The sequence below is a fragment of the Rutidosis leptorrhynchoides genome, chromosome 6 (assembly GCF_046630445.1).
Source record: "Rutidosis leptorrhynchoides isolate AG116_Rl617_1_P2 chromosome 6, CSIRO_AGI_Rlap_v1, whole genome shotgun sequence".
NCBI classification, from domain to species: domain Eukaryota; kingdom Viridiplantae; phylum Streptophyta; class Magnoliopsida; order Asterales; family Asteraceae; genus Rutidosis; species Rutidosis leptorrhynchoides.
In genome coordinates, this window is record NC_092338.1 from 77,990,061 (window position 1) to 78,006,253 (window position 16,193).

The 16,193-nt window shown below is 32.9% G+C and overlaps 2 protein-coding genes across 2 annotated transcripts; one reads left to right on the top strand and one right to left on the bottom strand.

The window, feature by feature from the left end:
• The first annotated feature begins 302 nt into the window (after nt 1–302).
• Nucleotides 303–4,655, top strand: LOC139853790 (uncharacterized). The gene is made up of 5 exons (XM_071843145.1): nt 303–764; nt 881–2,765; nt 4,161–4,252; nt 4,298–4,483; nt 4,650–4,655. Exons 1-5 carry the CDS (start codon nt 303–305, stop codon nt 4,653–4,655), a joined length of 2,631 nt encoding a protein of 876 aa, XP_071699246.1.
• Nucleotides 4,656–4,834: 179 nt separating this feature from the next.
• Nucleotides 4,835–10,040, bottom strand: LOC139852018 (uncharacterized). The gene is made up of 8 exons (XM_071841234.1): nt 9,249–10,040; nt 8,956–9,032; nt 8,680–8,848; nt 8,479–8,567; nt 8,209–8,373; nt 7,821–7,898; nt 7,323–7,426; nt 4,835–5,207 (listed from the first exon to the last, which is right to left on the bottom strand). Exons 1-8 carry the CDS (start codon nt 9,742–9,744, stop codon nt 5,102–5,104), a joined length of 1,284 nt encoding a protein of 427 aa, XP_071697335.1. The 5' UTR covers nt 9,745–10,040; the 3' UTR covers nt 4,835–5,101.
• Between the last annotated feature and the right edge of the window lie 6,153 nt (nt 10,041–16,193).

The window sequence follows — 16,193 nt, forward strand, 5'->3', positions numbered from 1 at the left end:
TAAGTTAGTAGTCTTGTTTTTACATATGTAGTTCATTGTAAATATACTTAATGATATGTTTACTTATCATAGTATCATGTTAACTATATATATATCCATATATATGTCATCATATAGTTTTTACAAGTTTTAACGTTCGTGAATCACCGGTCAACTTGGGTGGTCAATTGTCTATATGAAACATATTTCAATTAATCAAGTCTTAACAAGTTTGATTGCTTAACATGTTGGAAACATTTAATCATGTAAATATCAATCTCAATTAAAATATATAAACATGGAAAAGTTCGGGTCACTACATCATGGTTAATGGAATCTGGATTACTGATCCAAACGACATTAAAAACGCTTTTCTCTTGTTTTTCAAATCAAAGTTTCAATCCAAAATTACTCATGTTCCTTTGCACAATCTAGAAGGAGCTTCGGTCCTATCTGAATCAGAGCGCGATGGGTTAGAGACCCCGATCACTCTCGAAGAAATTAAAGAGGCCGTCTGGAATTGTGGTAGTGATAAATCTCCAGGGCCGGATGGTTATTCTTTCTCTTTCATCAAACATTTTTGGGAAATTCTCAAGAATGATATCTTCAATTTTGTAGATGATTTCATGAAATCTGGTCATTTACCTCACGGTTCTAACTCCTCGTTTATTACGTTAATCCCAAAGGTTGATAACCCGGTAAATGTCAAAGATTATCGTCCCATCTCATTAATAAGCGCCACGTACAAGATTGTGGCAAAGATTCTTGCAAATAGGCTCGCTAAGGTTATCGACCATGTTATTAGTAGTGAGCAAACTGCGTTCATTAAGGGCAGACAAATCCTCGATGGCCCTCTAATTCTTAGTGAAGTCATTGATTGGATTAAAAAAAAAAAAAAAAGCTATTGGTTTTTAAAGTTGACTTTGAAAAGGCTTTTGATTCGGTTGATTGGAGATATCTTGATTTCATGCTTGGTCAACTTGGTTTTGGAGTTAAGTGGAGATCTTGGATTAAGGCGTGTTTATCCTCCGCTAGAACTTCTATCTTGGTTAATGGAAGTCCTACTTCGGAATTTTCGATTACAAGCGGTTTAAGGCAGGGTGACCCGTTATCGCCATTTCTCTTTATTATTGTCATGGAAGGCTTACATCTAACCATGAAAAGTGCGGTCTCGAACAACCTGATAAAGGGGGTTACCATCGGTAATCTTAATATTTCTCATTTTCTTTTTGCAGATGATGTTGCCATTGTTTCTGAATGGAATTCCCAAGACTTAGATAATATTCTAATGGTGCTCGAATATTTCCACCTTGTCTCGGGCATGAGAATTAATTTACAAAAATCGAAACTGTATGGGATAGGTGTTGAGATGGACCAAGTCGATCTCATGGCGTCTAGATGTGGATGTGAAGCTGGTAATACACCATTCAAATTTCTTGGTCTTCTGATTGGCTCCAACCCTAATCGAAGGGCTCATTGGCAACACCTGACTGATAAATTTGACTCCAAACTCTCTTTATGGGCTGCTAACCTTCTTTCGATTGGAGGTAGATATACATTGATCAAATCTGTTTTGGGTAGCCTTGGTATTTACTACTTATCTTTGTTTCGTGCTCCTATTTCCATCATCAAATCTCTTGAAAAAAAGCGTGCACGATTCTTTTGGGGAGGCTGTAAAGAAAAGAGAAAGATGGCGTGGATAAAATGGGAGCAAACGATAGCTTCTCTTGAAAACGGAGGTCTCGGCATTGGTAGTATCCTATCCTTTAACCTTTCACTTCTTTTGAAATGGAAATGGCGTCTGGTTCGTTGTACTAGCTCTCTTTGGGCTCGTACGCTTGTTGCTATCCATGGTATTAAGGCGGGTTTTGGAAATCGTGGTTGTAAAACTTCAGGGGTCTGGAGTAACATTGTTGCTTCTATTAAATCTCTTCATGATTCAGGAAATATTCCAGAAGATACTCTTCATCTAAAGCTCGGAAATGGTCGCAATACCAAATTTTGGAAGGACAAATGGTTGGGAAACTTCACTCTTGAAAGTAAGTTTAATCGTTTATACCGTCTTGACAACAATCCGGATTGCTTGATATGCGAAAGACTAAGCGTGGATAACGGATGGAACTGGGACTGGTCTCGAAACCCTCCAACTTCGGCAAAACTTCATGACTTATTAACAGATCTGAGTTCAGTCTCTCTTAGCAACACTGACGACACATGGTTCTGGAATCTAGGAAATGATGGAAATTTTCACGTTTCGGATGCCCGCAAGCTGCTAGACGACCTTCATCTCCCGACATCTAGCTATCATACTCGTTGGTCCAAATTTATTCCCTTGAAGATTAATATTTTCATATGGCGTTTAATTTTGGATCGTCTTCCTTCTAGAATAAATCTTGCCTTTAAAGGATTCGATATCAATACTATTATTTGTCCCATATGTAGTGTTGGTGGAGATTCAAGGGATCATACTTTTATCTTTTGTTATGTTGCCAACTCAATTTGGAGACGAATCAGACTTTGGACGGCCATTCCTTGGCCTGATCCATTCATCACTGTTGAAGATTTCTTTATCTGGATGGACTCGTTAAATGGTTCCTTGTCTAAAAAGACTCGCATTTATAGCATTGTAGCTGGTACTTTTTGGTGGTTATGGAGATTTAGAAACGATACACTTCATGAAAACGGCAATATTAAAGAAAGAGACTTATTTGACAACATAAGATTATCGTCCTTCGCATGGCTTCAAGCTAGATCCAAATTTGCTCCCGCGTGGACCTCTTGGCTTTGTAATCCGTTATAATCTTCTTTTGTTTCTTCTTTGTAATTCTTTTGTTTTTTCTTGTTTCGTTGCATTTACTTTCGCATTATTTGTATTGTTTCTTTGTTTTTGGCTTTAGCATCTTGCTAGCCTCTTAATATATTGTTGCTGTTCGAAAAAAAAAAAAATAATAATAATAATAATAATAATAATAATAATAAATGAAATATACCCATCGCATTTGCAACGGCTAGGTTTTTCCCAAAAACCTCCGTCCACAAACATGAGAAGGAAATGGATTCGGGCGAACGTATAATTTAAATGAATATCGTGTTTGAACATATAAAAAATGTTTGAGTCCGAACTCGAACAAAAATAAAGTTTATTATTGAGTTTGAGCTGAGTTCGAATATGCTAAAAATTGAACGAACCGAGCTCAACTTCTTACCACTCTACTCGAATTTGATTCGTTAACATCCCTCTATGTATACACATGTTTTCTGCATATCAATAATTGCTAGTATTGAATTTTCTATAAAAATGAGCAAATGTAAGTTAACCACTCACTCCTTATCAGGTCCAGGTACCTTTGTACCTGTAGGCTTGTAGCAAAGCTCTCATGAGCAATTAACTGACCATGATATCCAAAAGTAGTGACCACATTCACTACTAAAATGTATAGTCTAAATCTGGAATGTTTGTTATTATAATTATAATAACTATTATTATTATTATTATTATTATTATTATTTATTATTATTATTATTATTATTATTATTATTATTATTATTATTATTATTATTATTATTATTATTATTATTATTATTATAAACTTAAAAGTATTAAAACTTACAAAAAATTAGTAAAAAGCCTAGAGACAATCTGGGCCCCAAGACCTCTAGTAATAGCAAAACCTATCCTAGTAAAAATATGAGCAGCAGCACCGGCACCAAAAAATTATTATTATTACTATTATTATTATTATTATTATTATTATTATTATTATTATTATTATTATTATTATTAATTATTTTCATTACCAACAATACTAATTGTGGTGAGAGTGAAATATTATTCATGATGGCACCTTGGTATATGCCCCCAACTTCGGGAGTTTGGTAAACGTGTTTTTTAATAAATTTTTATTACTTTTTTTAACTTCCTTTTTCTCCTTTTTTTCATTCCTTTATTTTTTTTACGTTTAATTGCCGGAGCGTTCACCATGTTTTTTTACAATTTAATTAACCGCCCGTTAACCGATTCGTTGACCGTTTCGTTAACATTCAGTTAACCGACCGTTAAGCGACCAAAACCACCCCGCAGCGAAACGCGAACATTTTATCCTCATTATATTATTAATCATTATTATTATCATTATTAATTATTGTGTTTGTGTTTTTATGTTTTTATGTTGTTGTTGTAGGCCTCAAATGCAAAGGATGTTTATCTGTCTATTCTTTGGGTCCGTTAAAGTTAAAAAAATATAAGCCAAATTGCCCCATTAAAATTAACCATGTGAGGGATTTCTGTTAGTTATTGTAATTATTGTTCTCATGGCAGATTCGACTCGGAATCGCTTTTAGCAGAGAAAGCTCGGTTGGCACAGGAGAACTCGAGAGAGAATCGGTTTCTAAGGGAAATTGTGGAATACCATCAACTACAGTGCAGGATGTGGTTTACATAGACGAGAACAGAGAAGAGGTATCACAAGTATATCCTATCAATAAATTTGCAACCGATAATCCGGTAACACCTCGCGTCCTCGCAATACAAACCCTCATGTAATCGGAGATATCTTGTCTATACCTGTAACACCAACCAGTCCATTTGTTGTAAACACACAGGATCAACTCAATATGTGAATTTTTTTTTTTTTTTTTTTTTTTTTTTTATAATCTTGTTTCACATGTAGACCTAAATTTTATATAATGTTAATATGTAATTATTCATACTATGAATTTTTTTACATGGTATAACTGTATAAGACTATATAAGGTATATGGCAGGCATTACATTCCATTTATTTGCTAAAATATTTTTGATTTTTGAATTTCAAGCATCCCCTGTACACAATATTTGCCAAAACATGAGCATAACATTACATACATTTTCGACATTGTTGGTACATTATATATACTACAACTTATAGAGATAGGAACTGAAAGGGGTCAACGCATCTAATATCCAATCTGCGGCCCAGGAGCAGAGAACACATTCAACACCGCCGGTATATGTCCATCACACAGTTAGTTTGCATAGGTCAGAGCAATCCTGGAAGAAATGTAATCACTGAAATGTAACACTGAGGTTTTGATAACGTAAATCCATGGGTTCTAGGAGCTGTACATGATCAGTTGTTATGTATCAGAAGAACTGGAAAAAGAGACTTGTGGATCCGTCGCTGTATGATTTGATATCTGCTGGTTTGACGAGTGCTCTACATAGAGGGCATGTTCTCTCTCGGTCAAACCTGAAAAAAGTCAATATTGAAATAAATTGTAGATAAAACAATCACCAAATGTGATTTTTACTGTTTATAACCTATAGAAAGAAACTCATACATACACTGTATCAGCTCAATAAAATTTTTAATTTTCACCTACTATCTTAAAGCCCGGTTTTTTCCTTTTATCTTTACCTTACATTTCTTAATCTTCTATCTACCTGGTTAATAGATAATTAAAAAAAAAAAAAAAAAAAAAAAAAAAAAAACATTTTATAACCATCAAAGTATCTACATTAGTTAGTAGATGTAATAAAATTCTAAAGGTTTATCATATTAAATCCACATTAGCTCAGTGGGTGACGAATCATAAATAATAACGATGACCATTAATAAAATCCATATTCTCTATTGATTTGATAAATAAACTTTATCAGTATTATATGCTTTGAACAAATAATGACCTAATTATTAATATTAATATTAATATTAATATTAATATTAATTAATATTAATATTAATATTAATATTAATATTAATATTAATATTAATATTAATATTAATATTAATATTAATACTAATACTAATACTTATATACTAAAAGTGGTGGTGGTTTCCGTCGTTTCAGTTATATCGGATTGTCGTTTTGAGTTTGCGTTCACATTACAAACGGTCCCTCAACTTCGACTATATTTACACAACGGCCCCTCAAGTTTACACTTTTTCAGGGGTAAAAAGTGTAAATATATAATTTTATTCAAATAAAAGAAACTAATTCCACCCTAACTTATAACGGGCCCTGTCTTCTCGCTCGGTGCGAGTTAAATTTTTCCGAGACCACCGTTCAACTCGAAAAAATCTTAGTTTCCGTCGTTTCAGTTATATCGGATTGTCGTTTTGAGTTTGTGTTCACATTACAAACGGTCTCTCAACTTCGACTATATTTACACAACGGCCCAAGTTTACACTTTTTCAGGGGTAAAAAGTGTAAATATATAATTTTATTCAAATAAAAGAAACTAATTCCACCCGAATTTATAACGGGCCCTGTCTTCTCGCTCGGTTAAATTTTTCCGAGACCACCGTTCAACTCGAAAAAATCTTAGGAACCCAACGGGACTAACTATACGCGAAACGGACACTACTCATAAAACGCTAAACACCTCGGGCTATCTCCAATACATTTCTTTCTGTTCGCCGCGAGTTAAATTTTTCCGACAGCACCGTTACACTCGGAAAAATTTATTGAACAAAACAAAACTAACTACGTTCGAAACGGATACTTTTTAAAAAACGCTTAACACAACGACATCTAAAACGGCGCTTAACACATGGGCTGTGTTCCCCTCTGTAAATACACAACGCTACGTTAAATATGAATACGCAGGCCGAAAGCCCCCGCCGCAACGCGCGGGCCGGTCCGGACTAGTTTAATATAATAAATACTTGGTATGTAACTTTTCTATAGCTATATAGTTAGAGTTTGAAAATCCACAATAGATCTTGATAGTTAATTAGTATATTATATTTATTATTTTTATGTACAGTTAAAAAGTTAAGTTTAAGTTTCCCTTAAGATTCGAGAAAATTTTATCTATTAGTCCAGCTGCCGAGTTGAAAAGTATTACACAATGTTTACACGATTATAAGTACGTAAAACTAAGATTGACGAACCTATACAAGATAGCCTAGTGGTTAGGCCCTTAATTTCCTCACAAGATGTCTCGGGCTCAAACGAAATTAAAAGCAACTCTTGGGAGGCCAAGGAAAACAGTCGGAAACGGTCACCTGATAACCTAATTAGGCCGCGTACATCTAAATAAAAAATACTCCCCTCCCCGGGTATCCTGAACAAGGAAAACCTTATCACATGACGACTGAGTATAAAATTATTACTTTTAAGCTTCAAAGAATGTATACTTAACTACTTATAAAATCCACTAGCATCGCGAAGGTGAAAGAATACTCACATACAAAAATTTCCTCTATAAATATTCAACATAGGAACTAAAATCCTATTTGGATTAAAAAAACGATATCCTTTTGTAGGTCTGGTAGCAACGCTCAACGGGAAACATGGATTAGAGATTTATTTAACTTGTACGAGAGAGTAAGACATAATGAAGAAAGACGCAAACTAACCATTCAGATACACACTCTTCGCAAAATATGTGTTTACAACGTAGTACAATTGGTGAATGCAACTTTTCCTGACAAATGGCACAAAGATCTCCAGCAGCAGTGACCTGAATGAACGCAATTAGTCACACGCAAATGAGAATTATTTAGAAGTAACAAAATGATAGACATAGAATACTATTTGCGACAGTCCTATAAAAGTTATTGGACATAGTAATTGAGTTATGTTTTACCATTAGTTGAAAAAAACAAGAAAAGAAAATTCGCAGAGACAAAACAGGGGACCACATTGACATGTCATAAATTGATTGCAATGTTAAAAATGGACCAATAGATCATTTCAGATCGAAAACTTCATCGAATGTAGTGTTTAATAATTAAATATGATTTGAAACTCAATGTATCAAAAACCTAAACGATACAAAGACTTTGTAAATGCAGTTCTATGTTTGATACGATGTGACTATTAACATGCATCAAGTATGAAGTGTTCATGCTGACCTGTTCAGTAGACGCAGATAACCCATAATGCAACTCTTTACGAGATAAGGCTTTTGATGCAGCTAACACCAACCGAACCTACACAGACAGAGCCCCTAGCTTGAATAACAAGCTTCTGATATAAATTCACTAGAGATCGCAATAATCAGCCCATTCACTTGTTAATGGGTCAATTTGGACACACTAACTATTTACAGGCCGTTATAGTTTTTGAACAAAACTGATTTATGTCAACCCAACCCAAGTACACTTCGACGAGTAAAAAAATCTTCCCTTTTTCAACCTATACCAAAAGCACTTGTTTTGACCCATTACCCAACCCACTAATCTTGCCATATTTTGAAATAAGCTATAATCACTTAGAATGATCACCATCAGAGTTATATACCTTCTGTACCACAGATATAAGTTTAAAAGTCAAGTACAATCCTGCTGTAACTGATGAAAAGATACTTCCATATTCTTTGTTCAGAAAGAACCGATACCAAACGGGAGTAGGCAACAAAGTACGATACAGTATTAATGTGTACTCAACCAGAGTTAGCATTTGACCCTACATAAATATATCCTTAATTCAACCAATTCAATATCTTCTTGAAGAGAAAACTCCAAACACATGAAACAAATTAGAAAAAATAACAGATACAATATAAGCTACCTGCTTACGATAATTATGACCTCCAGTGTTTTTGTAGTACATCAAAAGTAGGCACTTAAAGACCATTGCCGTTTGCCTTGCCATAGAATCTGAGGTGAACAACTTCATTAGGTTATATCAATCTTCATTATTTAACTTTTCCATTTTGTTTGTCCCATTAAACTTGATATATAGAGATAAGAACACGTGAAACGGACTTACCATTAACCAAGATGATGAACAAAGCATGCCAGAACGGTGGGACTGATTTTGGAGGAAGCAAAATCAAAGGATACATAAGATCATCATTTTGATACCACCAGTAAACGAAAACTACATGAAGCATAAAGATCACAGTAATACTGATGAGATCTATAAATTTCCTCTCGCCCTGCAGATATCATCAATTTATACTTTTTAACTTCAACAACAATGAAGAGTTGAAAACACACGATAACCTCCAAGAAAGAAAAAAAAATTGACCAATTTCAAAGATACCTTTAAAGCAGTTTGCTTTTGCAAAACGTCGTTCGATTTGAACAATACTGCAGAAATCCATATTGTCCCGAAAAAACCTGATATCAAAAGGACATTAAGAGTATTTAAATACATGATGTTCAGTATCGCTATATATAGGATGAATCTCTATAATAACATATTTGCAGTGTTATTCAATACAAAACAAAAAAGACAACAACTTTACATGAGAACTCCAACATCCCCAAAATCAATCACACACAAATTATATCAACGATACAACAAAAATCAACAGAATAAAGTAAAACAAATACCTTGCAAATGCTGCCGTATTAACACAACCAATAGAAGCAAAGAAAAAGGCAAAATCTGCTCAATCAATTGAGCTACATTTTGAATATCATATCGACTATTCATACTGTTAGTATTATTATTATTATTCGAAGACCCTAAATTAGTCTGTTCATCAACATCTCCATTACCATTAACCCCATCTGTCAACTCTTCTACCCTTCTTTCACTAAAACTACTTATCTGTTCCACATCGGTTACCACCATACTCGACTGCGAATCATCCTCAACCGAACTCCTAATCCTAATAGAAACTTCATGATCATTATTCACACTATTATCATCATCATCATCATGATGATGCATCTCAACAACATCAGAATCAGAAACAACTGATTGTGATTGATTACGAAAAACACCAGTTTCTTCCAAAAACGCTAACAGTGGTGCCCTAACCATTTCGTGTAATCGGAACCTTAATCGATTTCTAACGCTATTAGAAGATAGAGTACTTTCCATTTCAAGCTTCTGATTCTGATTATCAGACAAAATAGTATTATTAGAAATAGAAAAAAGGGGAACGAAAGAGCAATCAAAACCCTAATTTTGACCAGTACGGTGGAAGGAACTTATAGGGCACGTTAAATTAAAGCTGAAGTATATAAATTAAGAAACTGATAAAATCAAAATATTAGTCAATAATAATCTAAATTTGAGTGCACAGAGTTATCGTCGTTTTGGGACTGAGAAGTGAAGGTGGTTGGGAAACTGTGGAGTCGCTCCTTATTTTCTTTGGCACAATCCCGTTGCTCGCGCCATTTCCAACTTCCATCAGTGTCTTATATAATTATGTTTACTTATTACTTAATAATTAATTTTAATTGTCAGACCATTAATATTTTTTAAAACGTTCAATTAATCGATTGTTCAATTAATCGATTGTTAAACAACGAAAACAACCTCACAGCAAAACAGTTTTTTTTTTAATCTTCGTTAATACTTTTATACTTTATACATTGTTATAAAATATAGGGAGACTGATGTGATAACCCGGAAATTTCTGACCAAATTTAAACTTAATCTTTGTATGATTAACATTTTCGACACGATAAGCAAAGTCTGTAAAACTGAATCTCAAAATTTTTGAACTACTTTCATATATTCAAATACCTTTCAGTTGTTCTTGACGATTCTCGAACAATTATATGTATATAGATACATATATATATATATACTATAACTTGAAAACGTAACAATATATTAATTGTTTGATACCGTACATTAAACTTATTAGTTTAAATATTTATTTGAATATATATGATAAGTTGGAATATTAATTGTATGAATAACTTGCGACGTATATTTAAAACGTGTTTATGAATGTTGAAAATATATATTAACTTGGTCATAAAACGATTTGTTATTATATATATATATATATATATATATATATATATATATATATATATATATATATATATATATATATATATATATATATATATATATATATATATATATATATATATATATATATTAACAAATAGCGAGATAATGATTTATAGAAGTAAATGACCAAAACACTCGAAAGTTTAAGATACACTTTGAATAATATAGTTTATTGATAATTTAAGATTATATTTTGACAAAGGTACGAGTCACAAAACGTAAATTGCGAGTTTTCTAAGCGTACGAAAATGCGTTCGAGAAACCGGAACCGGGACATAAGTCGAGTGACAACGTACGAGTCATCGGAACGAAAATTACAAGTCAACTATGCACATGAATTTAATATAATATATAATTAATTATTTAAATTATATATATTATATATATTATATTTAAATATGTCGACAAACAAAAAAATAAATGATTGTGAGCTGGATCAGAGGGTCATGCGATCGCATGAGAAATAGGCATAAAACCCATGCGATCGCATGGGGGTCAGAAATCAGAATTCTTCTATAAATTGGACAGTTTGTCGACACACACACATATATCTCTCCATCTATGCTCTCTATATTTATTATTATTTATTATTATTATTATTATTATTATTATTATTATTATTATTATTATTATTATTATTATTATTATTATTATTATTATTATTATTATTATTATAAATCTTATTATTATTATTAGTAGTGTTAGTATTATTATTAGTGTTATTATACATAAAATACTACGACGAGGTCATGAGCAAGTTATTTTCAAAACAAGCTTTTCGAGCGGGATAGAGCTAAGGAAATTATGGGTTATAGCTATGGAGGTTATGGGTATTACTTGGGGGTTATGATCATGAGTCAAAGGTCAACCTAGCATTTATCATTTCCGTCGCGTCTACGTACTTTCCTGCAATATTGAATCACGATATTAATACGTGAGCATTCATATTTTATCTTTTATATATTAATTGTGTATCCATGTCTAGTGCTCGAGTATATATATTTATGCATGCTTGTATGCTAAATTTCGTCGTTAAACAGTTTATAATGAATAATGAATTAAATACATATATTACTAATAAAAGGTATATGATATACATGATTTTGGAAAGCTGGCGAAAAATCAATAACTTTTGATTTATATATCGAATAGTTTCGATGAATGGATTAAAAGATATGATCAACTGAATTATGATTGACGTTAATTGAAATTGCTTTTGAATATGCAATTAAGATTTAAACAACTTTTTTACAAGATTGATAAAATGGAATTTTAAATATTACCAGCCGAGTAAATGAAATCTTATATAAGGCACATCTCGTTTTGTTAAACTATTGTCAAAATTGACTTTTTGAAACAACTTTGGATAACTTTTGTATGTCGATCTCGAGCATTAGGATTGTGATACACTATGGCCTGACCTAGCTTAATAGACATTTATTGACCAACATATGTTCTCTAGGTTGAGATCTACGATTATTTGGTAATCCGAGTTTCGGTCACATTTTGGTGAACGACTTTATATGCTGCTAAGGTGAGTTTATAGATCCCTTTTTAATTGCTTTTGCAATATATATTTTTGAGCTGAGAATACATGCAATTTATTTTAAACGCAATGGATACAAGTACATACTAAATTCTACACCGAGTTAAACCAAAAATTCCTTAGCTTTGGTAACTAGTAACTGCCGGTTATAAGAACTGGTGGGTTCGAGTAGTTATATATGGATCCATAGGGCTTGACATCCCCGTCTGTTCCAGGTATAGAAACCCTAGCCTGAACTATAAAATAGACGTATGCTATTTGAGTTTAGTACACGTTGGTTTGCGGGTATTGTACATGTTGGTTGCATGTATGTTAAAACAGGGGTACTTATTATAACGTTAAAGCTTAGTTACCAGGGTGCTCAATCTCGTAGAATATTTTGATAAACGTTTCTGGATGAAACAACTGAAATCTTGTGATCCACCTTTATATAAAGATTATACGATATATTAAAACTATGAACTCACCAACCTTTGTGTTGACACTTGTTAGCATGTTTATTCTCAGGTTTCCTAGAAGTCTTCCGTTGTTTGCTTATATGTTAGACAAGCTATGTGCATGGAGTCTTACATGGCATATTTATCAAGGAAACGTTGCATTCACCAAATCATCACCATGTATCTTATTTTGACTGCATTGTCAATGGAAGTACTATTGTAAACTATTATTTACGGTGATTGTCTATATGTAGAAATCATCAGATGTCGAAAACTTTTGATTTAAATATTCATTTATGGTGTGCCTTTTCAAAAGAATGCAATGTTTACAAAACGTATCATATAGAGGTCAAATACCTCGCAATGAAATCGATGAATGACGTGTTCGTCCATATAGATTTGGAGCGATCGTCACAGTTGATATCAGAGCGTTGGTCCTAGCGAACCAGGTCTTGCATGAGTGTGTCTTACTGATAGTTGTTAAGATGCATTAGTAAGTCTGGACTTCGACCGTGTCTGCATGTTAAAAGTCTTGCTTATCATTTCTTGTCGGAAATTACATGCTTATCATTCTTAAGTCTAGACACATTTTCCTGCATTTATTGCATAAAAAGTGTATAGACAAAAATTCATATCTTAGCATATCTGTTACTGTAAACTTTCTGACATCTTCCGAAAATTTCTCCGTGATTTATGGAATTTGGTATTATATATACATATATAAATTATGTATTGAAGAATACCAAACTAAATTCTATAATCTAATTCATATCAAAAATCATCTCCCTAATTATACAAGATGGATCCCGTATCTAGTTCAAATTCCTTAAACTCTGACAGCTATTCCGATATGGATATTCACCTGAATTCCGAAGACAGTGAAACCGGAATGGATCAACCAATCAGCTATCACCTATTCTGGATGAACTGGGGATGGGTTCGTAGCCTACTTAATCATTGGAGACAAGAAGAAGGTGATCCCTTCCATCCACCACATTCCCCTCTTGGCGAAGAACCTGAAGCACTTACCGGCGAACCAGTTCGAGACACCATTTTCTCTCTCATTTCCAGAGTATCTCGTTACGATAATATACTATCTCAAATTCTAAATCTTATTCATCCGCTCGTCTGAACCAACAATCATCCCAGTGTAATAGAAGAAGTCAACGAGCTTCGCGCTCGGGTAGTGGCTTTGGAGAATATGGTGTAAAGGTTACAAGCACCAGCAACATCACCGGCATTAATAGTACCACCGACAACAACACCAACAGTACCATTACCACCACCAACAACAACCACACCGCAAACCTCAACTTCACAATCTGTCCCACGAGCATCAACGTCATACGCCCTATAGATACCAAGGAATATCAACAACAACAAACGATGAAGTATTGATTCATAACTTCATCGAAGAAATATTCTGCAGAGAATATGTAGTTTCTAAAAGTTTTAGAGATTTTTCAATTTTAATTCAAGCCAAAAATCAAATGAGCTTAATATGATACTAACTCATTAAATCTGTATTACATCTGAAGAAAATATACATACATATATTTTCATAAAGATTGTAATGAAAATTCTTTTGTACAAAATATTACTTGTGAAATCTTTAACGGGTAGGTAATACTCGGGAAGTAAATAAGTTCACAATTAATATGTTACACTGTACATTCTTCAACTTTGATTCAAAAATTATTAACAATACTCACAACGATATACAATTATTTTCATACAAATTCAATTACATATTCTGATATTGACGGATCAGAATCCAAGTCATAACTCTGAACTGGTGACATCATTCTTAGATCTCTACATCTTTCAAAGCTATACTTTGACTTCAAAACTATGCAAGATCCTTTAATGTTGTTAATTCCAAAAATAATCTTGAAATTCTTTTCAAGATATCAATTTTCATCACACTTCCAACCATTCAACTTCGACTTTTCAGATTAACTTTATTGTAACCTTGACATATACGTTCTTGTTACTGGGGAACCTTTCACGTTCCACCACATTAGCAGTAAATTTACCAACAACTTTATTAATCCTTGACCTTTCGAAAAATCCTTATACTCATTGAAACCCTATCATGTACTCATCCACATCTTGTAATAATAATTGCCATACCAACCACCGGGAATTAGCAATCAGTATTTTAAATCTCGCAGCATTTTCTACGACAACAGTTATATATAGATAACATCTATCTTCTAGACTTACATACTTCAAATGTGAAGTTTCTGAAAAACACCCCAAACTGCGAAACTAGTTCCCGAATTTTGGAAAAATGCTGATGAAGCAGCAAAAACTGTAAACGACCTTAACAGCCAAAAGTTTGATGATAAAGAATAGTGTATTGGCAAAGCTCAGAAAAAGAGAAGGTTTGGAATGATTCAGTGTCTGCTGAAGTCATTAACGAATACCTTGCTCCTGACTCTAAACCTTTACGAACAAGTCTTCTTCATCATCCTTCAATAATAGAAATTCTAAGATATAATCGTGTCTTTCATTATAAATATCTTCGATATTCCTGAAGATATTTTCACAACTATTCTTATCTGAAATCATTTATCTCTTTGCGCTATCTGTATTACATCATAAAAGAAACTATTTTAGTTTCAAAAATCTGAAAAATTCAAAAAATGGATGTTTGAAATAATGTTGGGAATTGAAGCATGAGTTAGTATAATATAATGACACTTGATCAACGTGATTATATTACAGTAAGTCATGCTAAGCTTCTAATGGAACGTGATAAAGGTTCACAGATCATACCCTCATCATGAACCATGTTACATAACTCTTTCATTCTATTTAATCTCTAAATATATCAAGAAAATACTTTTCTTGATGATTCGGTCTTTTCCAGATATTCTGGTAATTTGACAAATCAAGATCGTGTCATTACAATTTCTTTATTAAGAACATTAACTATGTTCATTCCGAAATGTATAGCTACGAATTCTGGACCATTATTCGCTTGACTTGAAGTCGGGAAGGAAAAACAAAAGCATGGAGCTCCTAAATATAAGGGAAAATATAAAGCCTGACAACAACACATATATTACAAACCGTGTATATCAATGCGTATAACAATATAAAGACACGGGAGAATGAAAAATACTATAATCCCAAGGTAATAGTAGAAGAAAATAATTTCCTCTGGTGGCAGATGAAAAAGAAGAATGAAGGATACGATAGCCAAGAAAATATCAAGAATCAGAATTGGATTAAGCATTTCACAATCTTTTAGAAGTATGAAATAAGGAAGAAGATGTAGGAGTGGTGAAAATAATGAAACGAAAGTGGTTAATTTATAGCAAAATATCAGACATAGCAATCGAGGCAGATTATGCATTTAAAGGAAATCTTAATTTCCTTAAATTTCGAAGAATCAAATCTTATTTAGATTATGAAGATTTTTCTATTCCTTAAATTCCGGAAATCAATCATAACTACGTCAAAAGTTAAGACGAATCTCTATTTCTTTCATTTCACTCTTTTACGATAACTTCTCTCATACGCCTCGA